This window comes from Chlamydotis macqueenii, chromosome 4 (genome assembly GCF_036417535.1).
Source record: "Chlamydotis macqueenii isolate bChlMac1 chromosome 4, bChlMac1.mat, whole genome shotgun sequence".
Lineage (NCBI taxonomy): Eukaryota > Metazoa > Chordata > Aves > Otidiformes > Otididae > Chlamydotis > Chlamydotis macqueenii.
Window position 1 is genome coordinate 48,755,504 of NC_141559.1, and position 27,866 is coordinate 48,783,369.

Genomic DNA, 27,866 nt, shown 5'->3' on the forward strand with positions numbered 1-27,866 from the left:
GCTTTTTCAATGCCTTTCACTTCCCAGTGCCCAGAGCTCATTTGGTCTGCATTCCCTTCCCAAGGTGTGGAGTTTAACATCTAATGGATGTTTTGACTTCTACTGAGCAGTTAGGAGACGAGGAAGGTGGCCAGCATCACACAAATCTCTTAATTCACCCCTTAGTTGTGAAGTCCTGGTGCTTGCAGAGGGCTCTGGCCAGCGTCCAGGCCGATGGGAAAGTGTCTCTGTGATGCTGCAGTCTGTGTGGGCAATGCTGGCTGCATCCCAAGGGATGCTGGAGGAGCCCTGGCCAGTCGTGCCATTTACACGGTCACAAGATAATTGATAAAAAAAGGCTCAGCTTATTTAGGTGGGAAATTGCCATTTTTGGCAGCGCTATGGGAAACTGACTGAGACTGACTCCTGTGCAGGCAGCCCCTCAGCACCCTTCTGCTTGCAGGACCCATGTTCATGGGACACGGGTGAGCATCTCTGTGTAGACCTTGGTGGTGCTGCCAGTTCAAAGGGAGCCCTGCTGTGAATTAAAACTCACTGGTATACCTGCGCAGTTTTCGCAGACTTGACTTCTCCACCATCCCCTCCCTGCCTTTGTGGTTGGTTCATGTAAGGAAAACAAGGTAAGAGACTTATTGGAGATTGGAGAGTTATTTCTATTAAATCAGTCTGTTCCATAAACACCATTGTTGTTTTGTAGACCTTAAAGAAGGAGTAGGGGCCCTTGTCCTTGGGGCCCTTGCTGTTGGTTTTTGAAGTCTTGTTGCCATTTGAACTGGCCCGTGCTGGGAAGCAGGGTGTACCGTGAGGGCTCTGGAAAGCCGGAACTGCACTGAACCCTGGTACCAGCGACATCACACCTGACTTCTGTGCAAGCAGCTGATGTGATGGTAACAAGGTGAGCTTGGAGAAGTGGGTCTGCAGAGAGCATCCAAGGCTCATCTTTCTTCTTAGAAGGGCAAAATGGTTTGTCATGTCCATTTGCTAGCGTTAATTACATGTCCCTGGATGGATGTTCAAAAGGTTAAATATTGAAATACATCTGGAAAAAAGGACTGCAGATACAAGCTACAGTATCTCGTGTGATGTATTTAACGTCCCTAATTTACATGCTGACAACTTTGCCATTTCTAAACAATGTTATCATTCATCTTTCTGATGATTAATCAGCACAAGCTTCAAACACTGTTTATCACACGTTGATGCAGCAATCAAACAAGAAAGGCAAGGTGTTACAGAGGTGGGGTTTTTTTCCAAAAATCTTACAGTATTTACAGAAAGATGCATATTTTTTTCTACCAGCATTCTTAGAATTATTCACTCATTCACAATCAGTCATTGTAGAAAAACATCACTCAGAAATAGGTTTTAAAATACACCCACCTCCGTTGCATAGTATACAGAAAAACAGGCTAGAGCCAAGACGCTTGATTTTTGAATGAGAATGTGAACTGATTCAGAGGTACAGCATCTTCCAGGAAGAAAGCTGCACCTCTCAAAAAATAATCAATCATGTGTAGTTCTGCTGAAGCTAATGAGCTTCTTGTAGGTCTACCATCAAATTTCCCTTTTACAGTTCAAGTATCTTTTGAGGTGTATTGCTGTAAACACAATGCTGGCATTAAGATCAAACAAATCTTGTTGCAATTAAAAGATTTATCCTGCAGTATTTGCGTGTGGACGCTGACAAAAATGAGTTGCACAAAATACTCCCAGGGATCAATGTTGGTTTTGTGTGTCATGGCCCATCCCTGGGACAACTCAATGGACCCGATTTGTTATTTCCAATTTCTGCTTGTATAATTGAGAATCTGAATCTACCCTTATACTTTTAGGATCTTTTCTTCTGAGAATTGCAGTGTCCAGTCAACTGTAATTCTGAAGTGTTGTTATTTTTGAGCACTGCGCAATAAACTGTAAAAGGACCTTGGGTTGTGTTCACCGTAAGACTTAAAATGGCGGGCTGCGAAGGGATTACCTGACACTGACTGTATCTGTCCTGTTGATTTTCAGACAAAACTTGGTAATTTAGTCATTTGGTTATCTTGTATACTGATAATTTTTTTCTTTGCTTTAAAAATGTGCTCCAGTGAATTCATTGAGCCTGGTTCATTAAAGAGCAACAGGGAACTCTGAACAATAGGTGCTTGTTTTACAGCTACTGCAAACGCTTCGAAAGCACTAAATTGCCTTTTATACTGAACAGTCTAATAACAAAGACTGATTTTCTCCCTTTTTTTTCCCCCCAATTGATTTGATGGTTCACTTGAGCTTTAAAAATGCATTACATAAATCTTTACAGCTATTACAGAAGTCTTTTGTCAAGTTTAATTTGGTGGTTGTTTTTTTTTTTCCCACGGTGTAATCATTCACCCTTAAACTCACTGTACCACACGTACCCAGATCATGCTTGACTTTGGATCCCTAGAAATAAGAAGTCCTAGAGGTTCATTTTGCATGGGGAGGGACCTAAATCCTTCCGAGGGTGGTTTGTCACGGAAAGCTCCTGCTTCAGAGGTATATCAGAGAAAGCCCTGAGCACTCCGGAAGGCGTTGCCGAAGGCCACAGCCTCCTGAAGAGGAGAGGAGACTTTGCAGGATCAGACCCTTACAGTCCTGTTCTAGATGAGCATATTTCACAGTAGAAATTTGATGATGTTAAAAGAACACCTCTCTCATGACCCACCACGGCATACGTACGTACATCCCAGTGTGTAAAACCAGGGACTGTGACGAGACGATTTAACAATCAAGTGAAACGAACCTTCTGAGCTAACAGACTGCGGTGCTGGCTTTGCCACCAGCCCTCTGTTGAACATTGCCCCAAGGTGGATCCATGGCTGCACTGCAGTGAATGAGTAGGGCAAAATCAGCTTTTTCAAGGATTTAATAGATCTGCCATGTTGATGTTTTCAGGATTACATCGTCCATTTGACTTAACTTTCAGAGGCTTTACCTTCAAGAACAGCTCCATCCTCTCCCATATTTAATTTTACCATTACAACTTTGTTTGGGCTTGACAGCCCATGGGGGAAATATTTAGCTAGAATTAACTGAGAGGGTGGGAGATCCATCAGCGTAGACCTCTCTCCCTGCTGCAGAATAAAGAGGAATGTGCTGCTCACTGGGCAGAGGTGTAGAGAGCAAGAGCTGAGAGAAAAGCAGTAAGTGTTGAAAAACCTTCAGAAACACAATTGGGTACAAACCCCCCAAATCTGAGCAGGTGATACCATCTTCACCAGGAAAAGCAGAGAGGCTGTTGAGTGCCAGGCTTCCTCATCCTACTTGCTCTTGACCCCTATGTGTCCAGATGCCTTTTCACTTTCCTCCTCTTTTTGAAGTGGAGGATTTCTGTTGCTCTCCCGTTTCCTAGCCCTCCCGTCTGCTGCGATCAGTGAGGAAAGCCCAGCCCTGGAGGTGTGCTGGGCCAGGGTTCATTTCAGGGAAAATGAAGAAGGAAAGGCCGAGAGAAGTAGGATGCTCTCGCTGCCCTCCTGCCAATCCATCTCTCTCGGCATTATGATCACTCAGCAAAGAGCTTGGTTCTTTGAAGCACGTGCTTGTATAGAGTGGGCTTGGCTGGCACTGTGAGGAGAAGGTGAGGCTCTGTGAGAGATGGAGTAAACCAGAAAGAACACAAATGTGCAGAGGTCTGTCTCCACCCCTGAGCTTCTCAGCACCGGGAGCCAGCGTGAGCCTCTCAGTTAAAGATGTTGGGATAAGATCCATCTGATGCTCAGAGATCTCCATGTAGCCCCACCAGAAAATTTTGTGGATAGACAGCTGGGATTCTGCTCTTGTTACCAGCGGCGTAGATCCAGAGTAGCAACACTGACTTTCCTGGCTGTGTGTAGAGCAGCACAAAACCTGGCTTCATGTTATACCCGCTGTAAAAGCAGGATGGGCCAGATTCACGCCTGGTGGAGCACAGCGGAGGAGTGGGGGGCAGCACTCTATTAAGGAAGTTGTTATTCAAATAAAGAACTTAAAAAAAAAAGAAAGAGAAGGATGGAGTTGCTGGTGACACTGGCCGACATTGTTCGGGGATCACAGTGAGGAGATCTGCTGGGCAAACAGGGAGAGCAGAGCTAGCGCCAGGGCGCAGCTGCCGCGCGAGGGGAGCGGTGCCAAGGGGGCCGTGTTTCGGAGCATGCACTCCACCCTGGACCAGGAGCCATTGTTGGGCAGCGGCTGTATTCCTGCCAGGCTGCACATGATGTTGTAAACATCCACGGATCTGATGGGAGGTGCTCGGAAGTTGGATCGGAAATCTGCGGGGAAAACAGGCAAAGAGAGGAGTTGGCGTCGTACGGCTTGGGGCTCAGCTCCTGAAACACGGGGCGCTGTGGGGCAACATAGCTCAGCGAAACCATTTTCAATTTTTTAATTTGTTATTTTTACTTCTAGTCCAATTTTATTCTAGAAACTAAAAAAGAAAAACTGATTAAATTATTAAGTACAGGAGCTGCTTTACTGGTAGATTTAATAGCCTGAAATAATTGCATTGCACATTCTGCTTTGCCTTTGCTCCCGCCTGCAGCCGCAGCCTGGTGCTGGGCAGTGTTTTCCACTGACGCAGTGGGAATCGGGGGTTTTGCATCTGCCCATCAGACAGGTGGGCGAGGTACGCTGCAGCCTTCCCAAAGAAAGCGCTCTGCACTGGTGAGCCTGAATCCACCAACAAAAGGAGAATTCATGCGTTTCAAACAGAATTAAAATTTTAGGCCAGTCTTGGAAAATAAGGCAAAGGGATAGAGTTACTGTGCTGAGACGTTGGAGAGGGGCTGACCAAATCCCTTCATGTCTCTCTGCCCTGTTTCTCCAGCTATAAAACAGATAGAGAGATAGAAACCTTTCCGGCATTCAGCCTTAGTGAGGAAATCCTGCCATCTATTTGTAATTTTGGGATGTCGCAGAGTGCCACATCAGGGTCCTCACATGCAGGGACACTGGGGCAGAGACCATGGGGCTATGGAGGGAGCAGGACACCAGGGACGGTGGCATTGTACCTGGCCCGTACGCGATGAAGAAGGCTCTCATGTCCATGAGCTCGTTGTCGTAGCCGTGCCAGCCATTCTGCCAGGCCTCCTTCCTCCCCGTCCCATTCTCCCAGAAGGGCAGCTTGTCCCTGCTCTGGGTGACAACAGCAGAGTGCGGTTAGTGCCCGCCTGCCGGGCTGTGCGTGGCGTGCCACACGGCACCGTGGTGTGCCACGCTGTCTCTGTGTGCTGTACCACCCCATCAGGCCCCCGCTCCGTGCCGTCAGCTGCACAGGGGCTCGTCATCACGAGGAGTGATCCCTGGCTTTGTCATCTTGGCGAGGACAACTTTCCGCCTGTCACTTGTCTAAATTTCTGCTGTGAGCACAAAGTATGACAGCCTTATGTGACACATGTAAGCAAGGTGCATGCTCGCAGCTTTGCTGTCCCACCCAGCACCACACACTCCCGTGGATTTGACGGTGTGTTGTTCTGCCTGACATGTCACTGGCACTATAAAAAAAGAAGCCATTTTTCCTCTGTTTGACTAGTCAGCCTAAACAATACAAATATCACACCTACTATGTACTTTCTAATTATTACTATTTCTTCTCCCTGCTCGTTTAAGTATTAAAGCAATGAGGTTCCTTCCAGGGAACGCAGGCTCAGACCTAAGAGGGTCTCCTTCTCCCTGGCATAGACTGCTCTCAGTTCACTCTCCCTACTCAGTGTCCCTGCTTTAATAATTCATCATCAAAATTCTTGTTTTTCTTTGCCCCTATTGCACTTAAGTCAGACTTTTAAATTCTTTCCTTACTTTCTCCTGCTCCATGCTAGCAGCTCTGACCAGACTACCTACAACAGTGACATGTCCTGGCCTGCTCGGCAGTGGTGGTCCCAAGGGGCTGCTCAAAATGCTGGACCAACCCTCTCCATGAGTTTCTCTTGTTCCATGCTCCCTAGGGACGGCAGCAGACGTGACACTCCCAATATCCCCAAAACTATGGCAGGAATTTAGCTTAGACAAGAACATCAACTGACAGTTCGTTAGACCTCTGTCATTAATTTCTCTGATGATTACAGAGAAGGAGCTACAGTTCCCTAAAGCAGCCAGGTCTGGGCTTCACACTCCATCACAGGAGGACAGATGATGCCCCAACAGAATGTCCCACATTCCCACCCTGGGCAAGTGGTGCCACATTCCCTGCAGATGGTGAAGCAGGTTGACTGAGGAACCCTTTCCTTTTACAGACATGTATTTTGTCTGATTTTGTTTCCCCCCTCTGTCTACCACTGAGGACAGCAATGGTTACGGCTATGAGGTGTAGCTCTTCCAACTGCTTTCCAGGGGAACCCCTGGAGTATCCCTTGCATTTCTTCATATGTAATAGTCAGCAGATGTACCAGATAATTAAATAATTTTATCTGACAAATTGAATCTCTTTCCTTGTCCCCATCTATTTTACTGATAGCACGCAGAGGAAGCCAAGGAGAAAACAGACTCCTTCCTTCCCCTCTTCCTACCACAACACCTCCTTACACTGTGGCTCTGCTTGCTGCGGTTCCTGGGAACGAATTGTCAGTGGGCTGCGCATCCTTCGACAACCTGTACAGCACTTCTTAGCATCAGCTCCAGAGAAGCCGAATCACATCTCACTTGCGGTGTTTCTCTGGCGGTGTCATGATATTGCCGAAGCTACGCCTCTCCGCAACCCTGTCAGATGTCACGGACATGGCTGTTTCCCCGGGAATGTCGAATGTAGGAGGTAGTGTACCTTTCCATCATCTGCCCAGATGCCAGGAGATACCTCCTCACAGCTAGATGTGCAGTCAAAGGCACAGCCATTTCAATTATTTTTGCTGCTAGTTGGGTCAGAAAACCTATTACTTTCTTTCACAGCTGAGACATTTATTTTTCCTGCTCAGCCTAAGCTTGGGCTAGCACTCATCACTGAAGCAGGCACATCTGGGATCGCTGACGACGGACTTTTTCCTGCCTGTGCATGGTTAGAAGCAGCACAGCAATTGTTCCCTAAAACTTGGGAAAGTACAGTGGGATGGGTACAGGGGGAGCATGCAGCTCTGAGGCCTCATGCCTTTGTTGCACGCAGGACAGCAGCTGGGGGAAATTCTGCTCAAAGGATGGGGACTACTCACCCATGTGGAGGGAATGAGATAGTATCAGCAGACCAGCTGCGATACAGCCGGGGGTGCGTGAAATGCCTCCTCATCCTGCTTTAACCAAAATGTGGATGGGCTTTTGTTCCTATGCTCCTTGCTGGGGAAAAAAAACCCTCAACTTTCTAGATATATCTCTCTTTGCCTCTCCAAAATAAAAAAAAAATTTTAAAATCCCCCTTTTCAAACATCTTGTATCTATCCACTAGCTGACAGAGAGTTAAAACAGCCCGTGAGCGTGGTAGGGAAGAGCTGAACATCCTCTCTTCAGTGGTTTGGGCAGGAAGTATAATAGAAGGCTCAATTATTGCTTTAAAAATATGACAGGAAACTTTCATTTTCACGTCCCATTCACAGATAATGAAAATGTACTGAGGAGAAGGAAAATCTGACAGCATTAATGAGAGGACATTCTTGAAAATCAGAAACAATGGGAAGGAATGGGCAGAGAGACAGAAATAATTACCATAGCAGCAGTGTTTGCTGCACTGTTATTAAGGTTTGTCAGACTTTCAATGATTTTTTTTAAAGTGCTTTTTTTTTTTTTACAGAATATGTAAAAATGTTCTGTGTTAAATTTCTGTTCAGAAGAGTTTAGTTGTAATTTTTAAAAATACCTTCAGCAAAAATGTTTCAGGTTCCTACTTTATGAGTCTGAATCTTAACTCTCGCTTTTTAATTTTTTTTTTTTTTAAACAGAAACTTGGTGCTCACCCATCTGTACTCAAAAGCAATGGGTTTTTTTTTTAGAGATGCATTTTTATTCAGCTTTAGAAATGATTATCCTAAAGTCAGGTTGGCTAGTGAGAAATGTGGTGGTGTGGACTGTCTTGAGCAAAGCCTGGTATCTCTGAAGGGCATGAAAGAAAATGCCCAGCTGTGTTACAGTAATTTGTGAGGCAATGTGATCTAATGACAGTGCTGGGATACTATAAAAATACCGGTAGTCCTTGATTTTGTGGCCAAATTACTGACTTAATGTATGGCCTTGGGCAAAGCACTTAGTACTGCTCCTCAATTTACCCACTTACAAGATATGTAAGTTGCCTCACCCTTCGAGCTGTGGTGGGGTGCAGTTAATATCTGTAATGTGGAGATGCCCAGTAGCAATAAAAGTATTTTTAAAAAGTCAACAAAAAAATACAATAACAATAACAATTTTATACTAACAAAATAAGTTGGTATGAAAAACCTCTTCATGTGCAAGTCTAATCGATTCTCTGCTTAACAAGCTCTCAGGTTTGCAGTCTGTGCACTGGGTATCTTTGAGGAGTAGATCCCCAGTCTGACCCTTTTGAGACTGGTGGGCATTGGGAGAAATGGGGCATTTTTAGGACAGAGTCTGGTGGGTGGGAAGCCAGGCAGAAGGAAAAGTTGCCACAAAGTCCTGCTGAATGGAGGGATAGTAAGGTCACACTCTTCTTGTGTCCGAGATGAAGGTAGATGGGCAAGGGGAAGAGGAGTAAAGCAACAGAATGGGAATGGGAAATACAAAAACTCCTGCTTTATGACAACGCAGAAAAAAGAACCATCTTGACTATTTAACTCCGTCCAGCTTCAGCATAACTGCCATGCCTTTAGGCTCTTTTAAGCACACAGCAATATTTTACGTTATCATTGCAGTCAGCCCAGGTAAATGATGTAATACCTTAACCCAACGCCCAGCATAGAACCGTACATTTTCCTTACTGTTTTCATATATTGCACCTTTTCACGTTCATGTCTAAGTATTCATGTCTAAGTATTTTGCTACTATACTTTACCTCTACTATGAACCATCCTTTCTCAGCCACGAGAGTTAGAGGAGACACAAATTTTCCTTTTTTGTAGAAAAACCTATCTGGAATATCCTGTATGTTATAAACCTGCATGTGTTCCACAGCTTTCAATTTCTGATAGATCTGCAAAGAAAACAAATGTTAGGACACCGTATGGCTGCAAAGAGTACATGGGTACATGGAAACACCAGAATTTGTAAAACGGCTCATCCCCTTTAATGGCTAATAATCAGCACATTCAAACTGGGGCTTTGCCGGTCCAAAGGTGATGGCTGTGCAAAAGCTGTTTATAAGGTTTAGGAGATCCTGAAAACTTGATCGCAAACACACAGGAATGCATGAATTAATGTGTTATATATGTATATTTATAATACGTGCACACACAAATGTGTGCCTGGGAGTTTATCAGCCTCCAGAGATAGCCCAGCAGAAACCAAATCATCCAAGGAGACCGCAAGGTCTAAGTGATGAAGGATGCTCAAAGGCACCATGAGGACTGGGTACAAATGCAGAAAAGGGATGTTGCGTTTAACCTCTGCCACTACTTCGCCCTTTATGCTCTTGAGTGAGCAAATAATGTCACCTCACCCATGTTTCTTACACTTAACCAATCAATCCCCATCACAGGGATTGATAATGCTTGGTTATCTGCTTCATAAGGATGCCATGAGATTAATCAGCCAATGCCTCTGCCTTTGAAGCTGCATGATGTTGTACAAGTGGTTTATTCATATTAATAATATTAATATAATCACACAAATGTGGTTAAACCCCAAATTATTCAGGAAAATATTTTAAATGTCTAAAGAAGATGCCCATAGAGGAGGCAGTTACTGGAGTCCCCAGAGCTTATGTCACTCTTTTGTTTAAATATAAATAATCTTCAGGAATAAATAGCTCGACTCTGCAAGGAATGAAAGATCCTTCACTAGCTTTTTAGCAAAGTCCCCTGCATGTGTGGTGTGTATACACGTGTGCAAGAGATTTGCACTGACATACAGTCACCATAAGGACGGCACCAGGGTGTGATAGCGGGACTCAGCCTGACCCTCCCACCATGATCTGGAGTAGAGAGTGGTTCTGGTGTTTCCTGAGTACTCCTGGTGCTTCAAAATGGGACAACTCTTCAATGTGATACCATTATGCTCTGATATGATCTAATTCCTAAACATAGCTCTTTACAGTGAATTAAGAATAGAGAAATCTGGGTAGTGGGAAACAGAAAATTAACTTTATTTTGCTTTAAAAAGCAGCATTGCAGTAAGAAATCCTAAAAAGAAATGAAGGAAGAAAACAAAACTGTGGTTTGAGGCATTTTATTCTCCTTAGGGACATTAGGCTGTTTAATGAGAGAGAAGCATGTGCTTAAGAGCTTTGTTGGATGAAACCCCATGTCTGTGTGAAGTTGTTTGAGGGTCTGGCCTACAAAGACAGGGATCTCTGAGTTAAGGCTGAGGAGAGCTTTTATAAATGCTGTGGTCCCCTGCGGGAACTCTGAGCAACAGGCTTGCGCATTCCTCTAAGACAGCTTTCAGTTCTGCACTAATCTGCAATGTTCACAATATCACAGATACAGAACTCCTGGAGAGCCTGTTTGGGTGCAAAAATTGGCAAATATTCTCCTAAAAAAATAATCCACTCAACCCATAATGTACTGGGATTGGCTAAAATATAGAAGACAGAGTAATTTACCTGGAGTGCAGACTGCCCATTTTGTACATCCACTCATCTATGTTCTGAGGACAGCAATAATGACTCCTCAATCACTGGTTTCTGATTCAACTGTCATGCCCCCATCTATTAGTTACAGATTCTGCATTTTCATTCTTTTCAAGTGCTTTCCGGGTTCTTTTCTGTATTGTTTTACTTTGCCCCTCAAAATCCTACAGTTCTAGCCTTGGGCTTTTATGGTTGATTCAATCCAACATGCTTATTCATCAAAATTTTTCAAAGGAGAATACTGGATTTTTTTTTTTTTTTTCCAGTTCTGGTCTAATGGAGTTAATTCCTCAAACTCTGTGGGAGTTTATTGGAATAAGAATGTCTGACCTCTCCAGATCATTTGAAAATCCCAGCTAGAGTGTCAACAAATTGAGTAATCCTAAAAATGGATTTTTAGCTAAAATCTTGTAGCTATTTTTTTCAGAAGCATCTAGTGGTGGGGTTTGAAAGCACATATCTGTACCAGGTAACGGTCAAAGAGAAAGATCATGCCTTTTAATTTGCCTGGTATGACTTCCCTTCAGAAACCAGCATCACAAGAGCGTCACAGGATCCAGGTCTGACTCCTGGTAAGAGCCTCAGGATGATTTTTCGACACATCTCTGAGAGCGGGATTTGGACGTTAGGAGCAAACAAAAGGCAAAATTGTCATAAAACCCAAGGAAACACAAAAAAAAAGATAAATAGTAATAAGCTGTACTTACCTCCGCGTGCTTCTCTGGAGCTGGCCAGAGGCTCACAACAGGGCCTCGGTCCTTCATTTGTATGATATTACTCATATTGATATAGTTTTTCAGTTCAATTACTTTGTCCGCCCAAGAGATGTCTGTCATCCCGTGATCGGAGAAGAGGAGGACGTTGACGTCGTGCTGAAGGCCCATGTTCTGTGAAGTGAGTGCATGACAGCCATTACAGCCAGGAAAACATTCCACTTTGCCTGCTGGTAAATTTTAATCCCCATTTGACCTCCACTGATTTAGTGGAAGCTGGCCAGAAGGAACACGGCTGCAAACACCCTGCTGTGTGCTTTGCCACCACCCATAATGGTGGACGTCCACTCTCACTTGCTGCCCTGGAAGAGTCTAAGAGGCTAGCGGCAAAGAGAGAGTTTCCAAAATAAATCCTCCTACCTCCACTAAATTACAAGATGCTACATCCCAGTCCCACAAACCAGTCATCCCAGTTGGGCTTAGACAGGATTTTATCCAACTGTTCTTCATCTGTAGGCCTAAACGGCTGGGGAAGAGCCACTTTGTCTTGGTATCACCTGTGGCAGAGGTGGTTCTCTTTCCCCCTCCTGAACACAAGCACTTGGCTTTTATAATTTAGTAAAATTGGAAATACATTTTCCTCTCCTCACCTGAAACACATGAAAAACGCTAATGTGCATTTGTAATTGTCAGAGATATTCCTAGAATTGACATTTACCCAAAGGTTTGGTACGCTCCTTTTCTCACTACGAAATCATGGATTTTCTAAAACAAAATTTAAAGTACAGAGTCCTGAGTGGTGCCATAAAAATCGCTATAAAAGTTAATTGTCTGATTCCACAAACGTTAGGAAGTGAGCGGTTTTGATTTGTTTGCCTGCCATAAAGCCCGGCTGGCAACACAAGTTCTAAACAGAGCAACACGTATATTGGTTTACGGCTTCCCGGGGCTATCGGTATAATAATCCACTAGGACGATTATAATGCCATCGACGAAAATAAAAATCAGGGGAATGGTGCCTTGACTTCCATGTGATTTTGGTAGCCTCTGTTTCTCAGGAAATAAAATTTACAAGCAATGCATCCAATTAACAGGTATTAAAGAGGCTCTCGACAGTGCCACAAAAGCAGTTTTCAAAGCCTTTTCCAAATGCACCTGAGCGCTGGGCTTTCGGATGCCACTCACCTTGATGAGCGTGATCATGTTGCTCAAGGCTTTGTCCACCTCCTTCAAAGCGCTCTTCCGCTGCTGGGACGAAGGGCCGAAGTGGTGGCCTTCCACATCGATACGCTCGTAGTACACCGCGGCCATCTCAGCGCTGCCATTGCTGGAGATGGAAAGGAGGGGAAGGACTGAGCGGCTGACGCACATGGAGACCTCCTGGCTGCCAGCATTATTGTCCTCACCACATGTAGAGCCACAAAACCCCAGAGGAACATTTTCTGCTTCCAGCCTGTGCTTTCCTACCCGCTGTCACAGGTCTGGGCTCATTATTAACGCCCAGAGTCACCTGGCTTTGCTTGAGACTCCCATCAGAGGTGGCAGGTAGAGACTGGCCTGGCAGCCCTCTACTATGTCTGCAAAGTAGGAGGGTGACTTTCTGACAAAGAAAGAACCAGAAAAATACTAATTTCTGTGCTGAATGCCCTTATTAAAAGAATTGTGGGAATTGCCAGTTAAATGTGCTTTAATTAAGGTTTAGCGCTTCTGGCTTTCTCCTGCGTGAGGTCTTCCAAGCCACCGAGGTCAACTCAGGACAGGCTCTTCCATGACCTTGCAAAAACCTGAGTAGTACGAATTGGGGTGAGATTTTAGATGGGTTTTTTACTCAGGAATATGACCAAAGGGAAACTAAAGTAATCTGAGTTGCCCAAGTTTAGCTGATCACACATTTCTGCACTGAATGCCCTCAGCCTAATTAGTGAGGATTGCACATACATCAGTGCTTAATTACATTTTCATGACCACTTGACAGTTCACTGCAAAGCTCCCTGAGAGCAGTCAAGTGGATAAAATAGCAAATCTATGCTCATGAAGTTCAAGCCCAGTCTTTTTCTACTGTACTTAATATACGACAGGGTGTGTCATCCATAATGCATGCCCTCATCCAGATCAAGATGCCTACAAAAAGACTTTGTGTGATGTCCTGACAGGTCCAGCTTCTCTGATTAAAGACACCTGAGGAGTCTGGTGTAATGAATGAGGTAGAAGAGAAAAAAAAATCAGAGGTTGAGGGACTGAATGAATGAATGAGAATCTGTCATTTGCATTCGTAAGCTTGCTGAAGGCCTCAGAGGAGCCATGCTGTAGGAAGCTGAAGGTCTCTGCCATGGTGGGAATTTCTCCACTGCTGGCCCTGCAGAACAGTGTTCTTTCTCAGTCTTCAGGGTTTTAAAACCATTCATATGAAGCAGCCCTTCCTCCTCCCAATTTCATTTTAAGCATTACTTTCCATCTATATCAGGCATAAATTAACTTCTAAAATTTAACCCTGCAATTTCTATGTTACACACTCATTGAACCTATTGAAACAGTTTTCTTCCGCTGCAGTGCCTGTATTAATTAGCCACTTAGACTGCATTGTGTCTTCTCACCTGTAACTAAATGATCATTTCAATCAACACAGAAGCTAAGAAAGAGATTTATTGCGTAAAACAAGTGGCCTTGTTTAGGCTGTGGTGTGATTTCTCAGGGAGGGCTCAGTGCTGTAAGGATAAATGTTCAACTTTGCACGTGTCTACAATGGGACAAGCTCCAGTTATGCGGCATGCTTCAGAGTTTAGAGGTTTGGGTACAACACATCCAGAGCTTGTAAGATTGGGTTTGAATTTGTTTCCATTTTTGGCCTGTTTTCCAAAGAAAACGAAGCATCTCTGATTGTGACTTGCATGGAAGAAGTAATCTGTCTAACTGTGTCTTAGTCTTGTCCTCTAACATCACCAGTAACTTCCAAAAGAAATGGCTAAGGAAAGCTTGCTGAAGAAACCTGGAATGGCATCGATCGTAACACCTGAAAGGGGTTTATATTTTATCAACACACTTTGCAAGTATCACACAAACTTCATGGCACCTGTCCAGGAAGGCAGGTAGATTACAACAACCCTTAAATTATAGCTGCAGAAAAGGCATAAAGGAGGTTTTAGTTTTACTTGCCAAAACCAGATGTTTGACTTAATTTTGAATATTTTTGGTCTAAATAATGACCTCAAAGCACCTGTTTGAAGAGACTGGAGAATATTCCTGAAGGATGGTTCCCTTTGATGGCAAGAGGAGCTCAGTGGCTCCCTGGTGTTAGGTACTCCTGCCCTGGCAGAGGGCATTGATATAACTTGACCCCGGTGAAGTTAAGACGGGTCAAGTTGTTCCTGTGCCCAAACTCAAGTTAACCCCTAGGCCACCATGCCACAATAAAGGGCTTACTCTCCCTACTCCGAAATCCCTGTAGCAGTTCATTAACTGCTAATACCTGCCATTAGGGCATCCAGGCACTGCTCCAGGTGACAGACTGCTCTCGCCACAGGCTGTTTTCCCACTTAAAGCCAGCGCCAGCCTCTGCCTAATGGGCTTTTTCAATTCGTTGGGGTGTGGAAAGGAAACACGCTGGATTTGGCAGCCTTTGAACAGCATCAAGAGTCAGAAGCTCTTGCAAAAGACGTAGATGACAATACAACACAGCTCCAGACTTTTCTACCCAGAGATGCTAGCCCCTGCTAAATGAATACACCTGCAGTAAAGGCACTTCAGAAGCTTTACTTCTTATGGGCTGGCTGAGCAGCACTGAAGATTGTTTGCTGAATTTTAAAGGACTAAACAAAGAGGATGGTTTATGGGAAAAACAACAGAGAGAAAGGATAAGGAAAATTTATCTGTGTGTTTCTCTGTTCATTCTCTACTCTCCTTTCTTACTTTAACCATAACAGTATTTACACCCACAATTTATTACTAATTGTATCGATGATCATTCCTTTTTCCTCTTTCCTGCCATGCTGCAAACAGGGCACTTGGTTTAAAGGAAAGGAATTCAGGTGTCCTGGGCTGCATCAAAAGAAGTGTGGCCAGCAGGTCAAGGGAGGTGATTCTGCCCCTCTACTCTCCTCTGGTGAGACCCCACCTGGAGTACTGCATCCAGCTCTGGAGCCCCCAACATAAGAAAGACATGGACCAGTTGGAGAGGGTCCAGAGGAGGGCCATGAAGATGATCAGAGGGCTGAGCACCTCTCCTATGAGGACAGGCTGACAGAGCTGGGACTGTTCAGCCTGGAGAAGAGGAGGATTCGGTAGACCTTATAGCGGCCTTCCAATACCTAAAGGGGGCCTACAGGAAAGATGGGGAGAAACTCTTTATCAGGGCCTGTTGTGGATGAGGGGTAATGGCTTTAAAATAGAAGCAGGCAGATTCAGACTGGATATAAGGAAAAAAATTTTTACAGTGAGGGTGGTGGAACACTGGAAGAGATTGTCCAGAGAGGTGGTGGATGCCCCATCCCTGGAAACATTCAAGGCCAGGTTGGACAGGGCTCTGAGCAACCTGATCTGGTTGAACATGTCCCTGCTCCTTGCAGCGTCGTTGGACTAGATGACCTTTAAAGGTGCCTTCCAACCCAAGCTATTCTATGATTCTATCTCCAGCAGTATCATTTTGGAGCCGTCATTTCAAGGACAATCAACACTCAGCATTTGAATATGAAACTCTTCAGAGTCAAATTGTTACGACAGTTTGCAAGTAGCAAATTAGAAGTGCATCCTAGGATTGGATAAATTATGGAACCAACAAGTTTTTAAAAGAGGAAGCTTAGTTGTAGCTAAGGTAAGGCATTGGCTCTGCATACGGTGGTGCAATCTTCCCTGATTTTACAAGGTATGTGGAATTGTCCCTTGTTAATTTTTGGATGACAAATGGTGGAACTAGAAAGCTGGAGGTGGAGCATACATTCTTCCTAGGAGTTGCTTGAGAGATATATTCCCACCAGTCCCGTTAGTTGGACTAGACGATTGTTTTAGGTCCCTTCTAACTGAACTATTTTATTCTGTTCTGTTCTATTCTATTCTATACCCATATTTGCACAAAATGAATGCCCACTCCAAAATCACTGTGCCTGGGATATTCTAAAATGCAAAAGGAGCCAAAACATTGGTCTTGTAAATAAGTGACCAGAGCTGAATTTCAGAATTTCCAAATTCCCAGGAGCTCTCTCTAAATCCAAGCATTTCAAAGTCTGCAAGAGCAGGTCAGTGCACAGAAACTCACACACGGATCTTGAAATTGTTTGAAATAGAAAATTAAAAGTAGTAAGTTAGGATGTCTCCTCCATGTTGTAACCTACACATGAAAAGAGGAGCACATCTTTCCCTCTAATCTCAATGTCAGGGCCTATTTCTGTAATGGTGATGTTTCTCTGGCAGTACTATAAAGCAGTCTTGGCCCCGGCCTTCCTACCTGGGAGCCAGTCATGAAAATCTCCCAACAGCAAGGCTGATAGTAAACCCAAATAGTCATCCTCAAGTGAGGAAACCCCACACCACAGAAGTCTAGTGACGTACCGCAAAGACTCGAGAGCATCGCTGATTGCATCCGCAAAGTTCTTGTCTGATGGGACGCTGAAGTACTCGCGGCAATAACTTGGTCTGACTCCAAGGATTTCGACCTCGCAACCTGCAAGTGAAAAATGTGGTAAGCTCTGCTGTTTCACCTTGATCACAGACCCCACACCGTGGGGTCCAAGTTCAGGTTTGTAAATTCCCTGTGAATTTACCTTACACCTTCCCTGCAGGAAACCTTGCAGTTGGGAAAAGAAAAGGGAAAAGAGGTTGGTTTGACGAGTGCTTGTAGCAAACCATACATTGGATTCTTTTATTTCCCTCTCTAAAAGGAAGGTGTCCGTGTGACCTTCCCATGATAAAACTCCCTGATTCCCTCACGGCAGGATATTTCCACCTAAATCACTAGCTTGTTTTCATTTTAACTGCTGCGCCCACATAGCCTCATTTCCAGGCTTCCGACGTAGTAGATTTAGATATTGTTCCCTGAAAGTTCAGCAAATACTTTCCAGTTAGACATGCTGTATTGTACATCGTAACATCCTCTATAAATTGCATTTTATTATGTGATACTGGCACTCCACTATTAAATCTGTTTCCCAGGAGGTCTTATTAAAACAGTATAAACCAATTAACTTGCTTGGTAACTTGCAGCCTTCCTTGCAAAATACAGTCTGTTTTATGGCCAAGAAATTTATGGCAACAAATCCTACAGGAGAACATGGCCCTGAACACACAAAAACATATTTTTGTGGAGTTTTTTGCCCTTTTGCTCTCTGGTTACTATGCTGCTGAATAACATTAATATTTTAAAGAGCTGTGCTTTCATAAACACTGGATTCATGCAAACTATCTTTTGAGAGCCCCAGAGTCCTCCTGTCACAGTTAGGCATTTTCTGGTTTCTTCCTGGGGCACAAGTGTCCTGGTTTTGGCAGGGATGGAGTTAATTTTCCTCTCAGTAGCTGGTGTGTTTTGGATTTCGGATGTGAAGAATGTTGATAAACACTCTGATGATAGGAGTTGTTGTGAATGAGACCAAGGACACTGTCCTGCTTTCCAAGTCTTGCTAATGTGCAGGTGCAGAAAGCTGGGAGAAAGACAGACAGAATAATTGACTCAAACTGGCCAAAGAGAGTATTCCATGCCATAAACGTCATGCTCAGTATATAAGCAGGGGTTGCCCATGGTGGGGGCATCCACCTTCCATTTTTTCCATCTTGTCTCTTTTTCATGCTTGTTGACATCGTTCCCTCTACCTTGCTGGCTCACTTTTGCTCCTTTGCTTGCTGCTTAGTTTCGTTTCTGCAATCGCTGCTTGGGACGAGCTGTATCAGTCATTGGGACATCAGGTGGTGAGAAATAGTACATTGTTCATTTGTATATTTTAATATTCTTGTATTTTGTTACTATTGTAGTTTTCCTTTGCTATTTCAATAAACTGTCTTAATCTCAACCCATGAGTTTTCCTTTCTTTCCAATTTCTCTCCTCCATCCCGCTGGGGAGGGGGAGCATGAGTGAGAAACTGTGTGGTGGCTTGGGCTAACCACCACAACAAGGGGGGAAAAAGAAAAAAAAAAAGATCTGTTTCAAAATGGCCTCTGTAGACAGCAATACAGTGAGGTCAAAAAGGCAACTCTAAGCCATAGCCTGACATTTGGGTCACTTTGCTTCTCCTTTGGGGTGAAAGGAATAGGCATTAAGGACTGTCCTAAGCTGACTCATTGCTTGGCGGGGAGAAAGGTTGCACAGGAGGTGTAAGTACAGAGAGGGCACGAGAGCAAGCAGAGCTCCTTTCAGAGATGATTTACAGTGGTTTGCTTACTGGGACACTCAGTAAAGAGAATTTGTCAGTGTCTTGCATCGCAGCCCGCGTGAGCTCACACTGCTGAGGTGCAATATTGGGGCACAGGCAAAAGCGCACTGCTTGCAGGTCAAGCTGGCTAAGAGTCTTCTGATCATGACTTCTCAGGAGTACCACAAATTGTTAGAAAAACAAATATTTAAGGTTAGGAAATTTTTTAAAATCTTCACTGATTTGCGGAAAGCCAGGTAAGTCAGATGAAGTATATACTCTTTCCAAAAGTTAAAGAGCCCTAGCACACATGATGTATTCAGTCACTTCACCCAATGGCCCATGGTAGCAGCTCCTAGGTCTCCACTTCTTCGTGTGTTTCAAGGGCCCCCATCTATTATGATTGTTTGTAAGAATTATTAGCAATAATAAACAGAACATATAGTCAACTAATATACTTCTATGTGAAAACATATTTAAATAATTTCAAACCTCTAATACTTGGTTTTATAAAAATGGTTTGTGTGTGTGATGGTTCTCACTTCTCATTCTTCCCCTGTTGCCCCAAACTTGTATGACTTAATCCTCCCCATTCTGTGTGGAGCTACTGCAGTGTTTCTCCGTCCACCACTAAAGGACTCTGCAGCCTTGATGAACAGATTGCAGAGTACTTGACAAGAACTGACTCCATACCATCCCACAGTAAAACATCTATACATTTGTATCCAGCATCTTCCAGGAATTACTTTGCGTCCCGGCTGCTACCTAACCAAATAATAATAATTAAAAAAAAAGTATTCCATCAATTACCTGAATTAATCTCCAGGAAGCGGGAGCCCTTGCCCCCTGCCCTGAGGGTGTACTGCTGCAGTCTTTCGTACGATATCCTGGTTGCTACTAGCAGCAAAACATGGGGTTTCAGCTACCTCAGATGCTAGAGGTGATGCAGTAGTCCTCTGGGGGCTTTGCTGCTGTTTCAGGACTGAACTGGAACTGCAGGACAAATTTATCCTCTGACACTTGAGTCTGGGAAAAGATTGGCTCCAAAGCCAGGCAAGAAGTTAAGGATGCATTTGGAACCACTTTGGAAATGCCTAGTATTTTAGTTTGGGTCGATGATTGCTCATAGCCAATGACTAATATGATGATGTAGCCTCTTTTTACTTCTTCAGATACTGACATCAGATTATAATTTTCTCAGATATCGTTCCTCAGAATTACTCAGGAGATAATTTTAACTGCAAGCATTAACGTCTTGGGGATCTGGGATATTTTAGTTATTAGTTATCTTTGCTATTTCTAGATTGTCAAATGATGAGCATGACATAAAAACACTACAGAGGCGGCAACAATTAGAAATAATTTTTGCCACTAATCATTGGTCTTCAAGTGTGCGGTTCATTGGCAGTAACACTGAAAATTCAGACTGCTTAGATATCAAGAGCTTCCTTTTTCTTTCTTTTTTTTTTTCTGTCCTCTGTGATGAACAGAACTTAAAATTGGATTTTTGATGTTAAGGCTCATTACAATTCCAAAATACTGGCCACAAAGATCACTTAATAATTAAATTTCATTTTGGTAGAGGCCAGGACAGCTGGTAAATTTTCTCGTTTAAATATTATGGGAGAGGAAATTTAAAAGGATTTGGAGCCAGACAAAGGGAATGTTAAGTTTTTCCTGATTAAACTACAAATAGATAAACCATATTTGCTACGATCTAATGTTAGATACCTTTCTGCAGTTTTGTATGATGCTAAACCTTTATTTAAAAAACCTGAACTTGTGGAGCAGGAATAAGGGCTTCTTTCACGGTGATATATAAGCTCCTCTTTATCTATCTGACATGGAGACTTGAACCCCTGCCAGCATTAAATTGCATTTCTAAACATTGATTTAACAGTTGGACACCTCATGTCATAACAGAAGGTTTTGAAAACTTTCCAGACTAGCTCCACGGTCTGGTAAATGTTGTGTTTAAATAGTGAAAGGTTAGGTTTAGAGTTTTTGGTTTGTTTTTTTTTCCCCTTTCTCTCATTTCAGTGTTGAGAAAAGATGTCACTGCACTTCAGCTGAAGCAGTTGCATAGGCTGCTGAAAAAATAAGGTGTTTGAGCGTCTGGCGTGAGGGTGAGGAGTGCTATACAGCTTTGACTTTGCTGGTACCACCAGGATGCTCTCACACTCCTCTGGGGCTGCTCCATCCTCTGGAGCGGCAGTGCTTCAGACAGGCAACCTGGGGATGAGGCTGCGCATTTCACTCCATGTACGGCATTAGCTGTTGTGTTTTACTTAGCAAACAGTCAGAGGATACATGATTTTTTTCCCCCAGGAATGCCTCAAAGAACAGAAACTGCTGAACAAATGTTGTGAAGAAAGGAGAAAAATGTCCTTACAAGCCAAGTTCTTAAGTTTTGCTGGAAGCAGACGCTGGGACCCCCAGCACGGTGGTATTTTGGCTCCTCCGCTTCTAGAGGCAGGAGACCTCAAGCGAATTCAGCCCGCGAGCTGTCTTTGCCATGTTTATGTTGGGCTCACAGATAAGCTGTGATGGATTGTGTTCGCATCCGACAGCCCTCCTGCTCTGTGTCCCTGTTCGCTGGGGTCTGGATTTTCCTTCATTAAGCACTGAATAAGCATGAGAGAGGAATATAGGGAAGAACATGAAGCAGCAAATTTTGGGTTCAGACTTCGCAAAGCTTGGAACTGGCTCTGAGGAGGAAATGGCAGTGGTGTAGGTTAATCCTGGGAATCAGCTTGCTGGCATTCTGCTACGTTTCTGCTACGTTTGATCGGTCTTTTTTGTCTTCACCACTGGCTAGACAGAAAATAGCATCTTCCAGAACAAAGTGTGATGAATTTGACTGTACAGTGCTGTTCCAGTTAACAGTTTCCCAAACTTTTTCTGTTTGGATCTTTATCAGGTTTGCAAGATTCGTTACTAAGCAGCAGTATATCCTTAGGCTGGAAAGTTAATCACCAATAGGAGATCGTGTTCGGTGCAAACATCTGTGGGACCTTCATCCACCTTGGTTATTAAACTTCTTTTTTTTCTTTTTCTTTTTTTTTTTTTTTGGCATCCCTCCCCAGTCAAATGCTTTTTAAAGAGTGAAAGCTTTGAAATAATAAATCTGGAAATAAAGATTACATCCTTACTATGGAACTAGAAAACAGTTCCAAAAATCAGATGGGGAAAATGTAATGAACAAATACTGTTGCATTTGGAGTGACTTCTGTTTATTCCAGTTACACCTGGAGTCCTACTGCAGCCCAGTTGCCCTGTGTTTTAGTTCAATAGTTCTACATTTGACTCTGCTTCCTTCCCCGTGCTTGGCCCTCTATGGTGCGTGTGTCCTCTGAGACCATGAACACCCTTAAAAATACCCTTAAGCATATGCTTAAGTGTTTGCTGAACTGATGACTTTGCCAAAGGTCATTGGCTGCAGATAAATAATTAATGACAGATAGATGCACATGTCACCATCCACAGCAAAAATGCCAAATCCACGCAAAAACTCCCACTGGTGTCAGTAGGGCACAAAGTCCTCTCTGTGTCATAGGAGAGTCAATGCACACACTTCGCAGCATAAGCACTGGTAAAAGGGAGGCACTGCTGTTCCTTGCAATTTTCCACTGGAAAGAGCAGGTAGATAAGTGTGAGGGGTATAGATATATATGTATGTATATATATACACATACATATGCACCTCATATGTCTTCTGCCTGGGACACACTGCTCAAAGGGCAACATGAAGGAGCTAGGTAAAGACCAAGGGCATTTAATGGAAAGTGATGCTGTTCTTTTGGATTTCAGTAGCTCTCTGTAGACTGTTACATCTGTTCCCTACATAATGACATCTGCGCAGTGCAGTTGCATCAATAGTTAAAAATGAAGAGTCTATAAGAAACAAGTCTTTTTGTAAAAACTTTTATAATTTCAACCTTCTTGATTAATTTCTATGTCTTACTATTTGCATTGCTGTTAGGCCACTTGTGTGATCTCCAATTAGCAACTTTTGTTTGAGGGATGATCCAAACCATTATATCTAGTCTGCAATTCCAGTTTGCTGGACTGCCTTTGAGTCTGTAAGGCAACATGGTCACTTTCAGATCTTTTCACTCTTCAGTACACTGTAGAAATGCTCTGAATAGCTTTTCAATGTTTTTCATCTTGGTTTGCTCTTTCTTCTCTTTCCTGAGAACTGTGGCCTTTTTTCTGGGACGTCATTAGCCACATTGCATGGGAAAAGCGTGACCAGGCACACATGCACTGGGATGCAGATGAGCTGGCCAGGAGCCCGTGGCCTGAGTCAGCTGTTGCTGCCTTACCCACTGGCACTGGCTGTGTTCAGTATGGCTCTTCTAACACATGGTCCTTCAGACTGAAGTTACACATATGAGGATATTTGCATACTGCTTAGGTAGCAGAGTTAGAAGATCACAATGTTGAGAAGCTGGATGCCTTGCCAGGGGCTTGGTCTGGGTGTACAGCTGGAATATTTATTTCCATGTGGGTTCCTAAATGGGCAGCCTCCTGTTTCTTAAAAAAGACTCATTATTGTACATCCCTAGTGATTTCAGTGGTCCAGTACCCAACAAAGGAGGACTGGAAAGGCCAAGTCTCTCGAAATGAATGGCTCAGACTCAGAGCAACTGAGACCTCAGCTGAGTTAATGATGAAGGAGGACAAGAGTGCTCACTCCAGCTCACCAAAGGATGCTTTGCTTTCAGCTGGATTTTGGTGTCCCCACAGAGTAGATCATCTTCAGCTCTCAGCTACCAATTTCCACATTAAAACCAAACAAGCACTGGGGGAGGATGGTTACTGTATAACTTTGATCAGTGACATGGTCTGCAGTGTTGCTCCATGAACCATTCATGGAGCAAACATTCAGCAAAGCAGAAGCTACAGGTGGGCAAGAGGAACGAGCAGTTGGTGAAGAAGAGGATGCTCTGCAAGCCAGCAACCCCCTGAAGGTAATGTTTGGTAGAAAGCTACCTCCAGTGACACTTCACTCTTTTCCTTTCTAAGCATATGCAAATTGCAAATTGTCATGGCCTCAGAAAAGATAATTCATTTCTGTGAGTGGCTGGTAAAGCACTCATAATTCTTGTCTGTATTTCAGTGTATTAAAGAGCCATCCTACAGAGTATGGAGTGCTTAGACGTAAAGATGCACCATTAAGATGGTAGCAATTTTTGACATACTAACCTGGCCAGTAGTACATGGAAACGTTCTTTTTTTCTTTCATCATTGTGACCCACAAAGGCTCCGATCCATTCCACCAGAGAGGCAGCAGGCTTTCTTTATTCACACCAATATCAAAAGATACATTTGCCTTTTGGTCCCACATGTAGTTTCCAATCATCTGATGGACCTCACAATGGCGACCTTCCGGGTGGAGGGAAAAAAAAAGAGCACAATCAGATTGGTGTTCTCCAGCAGAAGGATGCCACCAGCACCACCACTGCTACCACTGGATCATCCAACAAATCAGCTGTAAAGCTCAGATTTGAACTCAGGAACCTTTTACCTTACAACTGCTCATATGATCTTGACTCTGTCACCTTTTTTTGAGGTCCTGCAGGTAGCAGTCTATATCCCCCAAGTCAGCCACTTAAAAGTCAGTTGCTGAAGCTTAAGTCAGCTGTGTTCCCTTCACAGTCAATGGAGAAGAAGAGGCACCTCTAGAGAGCAAATTCCTGCCATCCTAAGATAGGCATCTAAGGTATCTGGGAGGAGTTATGCTCTGGAGGTGCCTATTGCTCTCTGTTAATTGTAGAGAAAGCTCACCTCATCAGCTTAGCTTGAGACAGACAACTTTTAGACAGCTGAGGCCAGAAGAAACAAATCCTGCACCCTGTGGCCTGCTCAACGTGCCGTACCCGGTCCACCCACACAAACCACGGCAGCAGCAGCCCGGGCGGGTGCCACATGTTTGGCTGATGTCTGGCTCCTTCTACACATGTGACATCTGCCAAGTCTGAGGCTATTTTAAGGTACCCGCCAGTGCACAGGCTCAGGGAGCTGTGGGAAGCAGTCTGTGAATGGGAAGGGATAAAAGCATGATCTGGAAACACAGAATAAGGTTTGGGAAACTCGCATTTCCCCTTTCCTTCATCCATAGACACCGCTGGATTTCTGCAAACAAGCCAAAACTAGGCTAAAGGCTTTACATGTTACTTTTATTTTCTGTTATTGTTTGCTATTTTCCCTTTAAATCAACACACTTAGTTCTTGATTGTGGGGACAGCAATCATTTCATCAGCTATTTTCAGTCCTCTTACCGCACCTTGGGGGTCCTTGGGCGATTTATGTTACAAGAAACTAGTATATAAGAGCTGAGAGATGTCTTCCACTTCTTCACATTGTCAGAAAAGATACTGTGTTTTAAGAGTTAATTTGCAGGTGAATTAACAAAAATGGGAAAAGAAATATTGAAGATTAAGTTGTACGGGGAGTTCACAATTTCTGTACCTTAAAAAGCAACGACCGATGCATGTGTGAGACACTGTCATCATTAGCTGGTGAGTCACGATATTGCAAGGATCCAGGTAACAGGCTTTGATTATTGTGAGACGGAGCATGATGATCAGAACTGAAATAACCTCAGCATGCTGGTTTTAAAAAGGCGTCACTTTGAGCAGAGGACTCTGCGTATTTTGGGTACATGTGACCTTTTAACTCTCCTTCCCTACTACGAAGTATTTTAATTATGCCAAACATCTCCTCCTCCCCAGCGGAGAAGAGCAGTCCCAATTTGTCGCAGTCACTATTCACCATATTAAACCAAACAGATTTACTGTAGAAAAACTGCTGGATTGGATGGGCAGTAATCTGTCCTCCTTAGGCTGCCAAGAGCTTCCTTCACTGTAAGTCTCAAAAGAGCTAGCAGGAAGCCTCTGTAGTGCATGCTGCCTTCCTACTTAGAGGACAACCCTGTCTCCTCAGCTTCCTGAAGTCCATGTCCTCCTGAGCACATATCAACCTGCTAAACTCCGGGCAGGCAACTGGTGCCAGCCTGGGAAACCTGCAGGTCGGTACCAAAGCTGTTGGGTCACGTGTTTGTAAGATGTATATTGTTTTCTTCATAGAGAAACAGTGAGCTCTGGCTGCTACTGATGTGAGCTCCCTATAGGATTTAAGGTCTACTGCCAGTTTGCCCACCTCTTTAAGGAACATAATGGAGATTATTTTTTGTAGCATAGTTGATCAGTTTAATTAACTGTCTGCACTAATACAGAGGGCAGTATTCTTCTGATCTCCACGTCAGACAAGTTCGTTCTTCTATGGACTCCTACTCTCTTTTTTTTTCATATTGAAAAAGAGGCCTAGAAGACTATAAGGCATCAATTTTCACTGCAGACATCCCTGTGTCACAGGGCCAGAAGGGAACAGACAGACCAAAAGACATGACCATGTAATGCTGCCTGGAGCCATTCACGTCTGCTTTCCTGAAGCCTGTGTCCCAGAAAGTCACTGGACCTCCTTGGAAGACATCAATAAACCAACCAATCAATCTCTTCTTTGGGTTGTTCATCTCAATATTTATCATCAGTAAACACTGCTCAAAAAGTATACCTGGTCTTTAATTTTATTTGTGGCCTTCGTTAATCTTCAACCATGGCTATTCCATGCCTTGCTCACTAGATTAAAAAACTCTGCTATAGCTGGTATTTCTGCCCCCCTAAAGATGCTTGTACACCGAATTAAGGTCACACCTCAAATTTCTTTTGGGTCACCTGTACAACCTCAGTTCTTTACATCCCCTGTTGTAACATATTTTCTCCATCCTGAGAAAATGACCTTTGGTGATCTCCTTTTTAATGACTATCAAAATAGCAACATGGTGTTAGACAGTCACCATAACACGCTGAATTTATTATTGCTTCCATTAGTGCAACTTTCCTCTGTAATCAAACGTTATCTTAAGAGTTACAAAAGTATAAACAGGGCAAAAAGCAATTCCAGCATACAGATGTCACTGGTTAAACTCACTGCAATTCTGGTAGAATGCACCCCTTCCTCAAGCAACATAGAAAAACAAAGAGAGTATAGTTCCTCGGAATATGATAACTGCTGTATCCTTCTGGAAGAGAGCCAGCAAAAGCATTTGCAAGTCTGCGTGCTAGAGCTTACTTGGGCACTGCACTTCTTACAGCATTGGCTTTGTCTAAAGCACATTCCCATGTCTCCAGGCACTTTTGTCAGCATTCAAATGAATCTGTGCAAAACAAAGATGAAATTAAAAAAAAAAACACAACCACCAAAACCACCCAACAAACATGCAACCACTTAGCCAACCACAACAAGAGCCCAGTAATGCTGAGCACTGTGCACCCTACATTGACCATATGTGTGATTTGGAAACCAGAGCGTGTGCTCCTGTAGCATGTGCTACAGGAATGACCTGTGGTCATTTCTCTGGTGGTCTTTCACTGACTGCAGGGACAGCGCGTGAGATCACCAGTAGGCACAATATATTGTACAGGGACTAGTTGTATCTAAATCTATGAGAGAAAATGCTCTTCTGAGAAACTCAGTGATCTTTTTTTTTTTAAAGAGGGGCAGTGTGTGGCGGATGCATGATGCTATACTTGGTGCAACAGGCAATGAAACAGAGGTAAACCATGTCTGCACTTAGCAAGTCAGGCTTATCAGAGAACCCATGGCGTGTATATCAGCCAAGGCAGCAAAGGTACCATAATCTGTACTCACGGGGTGCCCGCTTGATGGTGAACATAAGTACATGCATTTAACCAAATGTACTGTACTATGTAATATTCTATGCATGCCTTGCTGCTATGGTGAGATCTTTCTTCCCGTGTCCCACCATGATGTCCCCACTCCTTGGGAAGTGACAAGAGCCAGGAGGGCAGATGCAAGCACAGGCTGCTGTGGGGCTATAGAAGCTGGCGAAGAGTTAAGTTCTTCCACGCAAACAGTTGCACACGTGTAAGGTATGTAGGTTTTAACAGCCCAAGTAAGACACGGAGTTCCCTTTCTCCCCTTTCTTCCCTCCCCACAATGTCTTTCCTCCACTATTCCCTTGCTTAAGAGTCACCTAAATGCTGATCCAGACCTGCTCATTTATCAGCTCATCACCCTACTTCCAGACCTCCTGGAGACCTGCTAGATGACTTGCTCTGGGAAATGCTCTGCTCATGCTACCT

The 27,866-nt window shown here is 43.8% G+C and overlaps 1 protein-coding gene across 1 annotated transcript in view; it reads right to left on the reverse strand.

Moving 5' to 3' along the window:
- Window positions 1–1,066: 1,066 nt before the first annotated feature.
- Window positions 1,067–27,866, reverse strand: part of ENPP6 (ectonucleotide pyrophosphatase/phosphodiesterase 6) — a 34,118-nt gene continuing 7,318 nt past the window's right edge. Inside the window, exons 2-8 of the mRNA XM_010126347.2 lie at window positions 23,905–24,084; window positions 16,906–17,017; window positions 12,550–12,691; window positions 11,359–11,538; window positions 8,918–9,055; window positions 5,007–5,130; window positions 1,067–4,268 (exon numbers count right to left, since the gene is read on the reverse strand). Of these exons, the coding sequence (XP_010124649.2) occupies window positions 4,045–4,268; window positions 5,007–5,130; window positions 8,918–9,055; window positions 11,359–11,538; window positions 12,550–12,691; window positions 16,906–17,017; window positions 23,905–24,084 (1,100 nt within the window). The 3' untranslated portion in view covers window positions 1,067–4,044. The remainder of the gene's footprint in view (window positions 4,269–5,006; window positions 5,131–8,917; window positions 9,056–11,358; window positions 11,539–12,549; window positions 12,692–16,905; window positions 17,018–23,904; window positions 24,085–27,866) is intronic.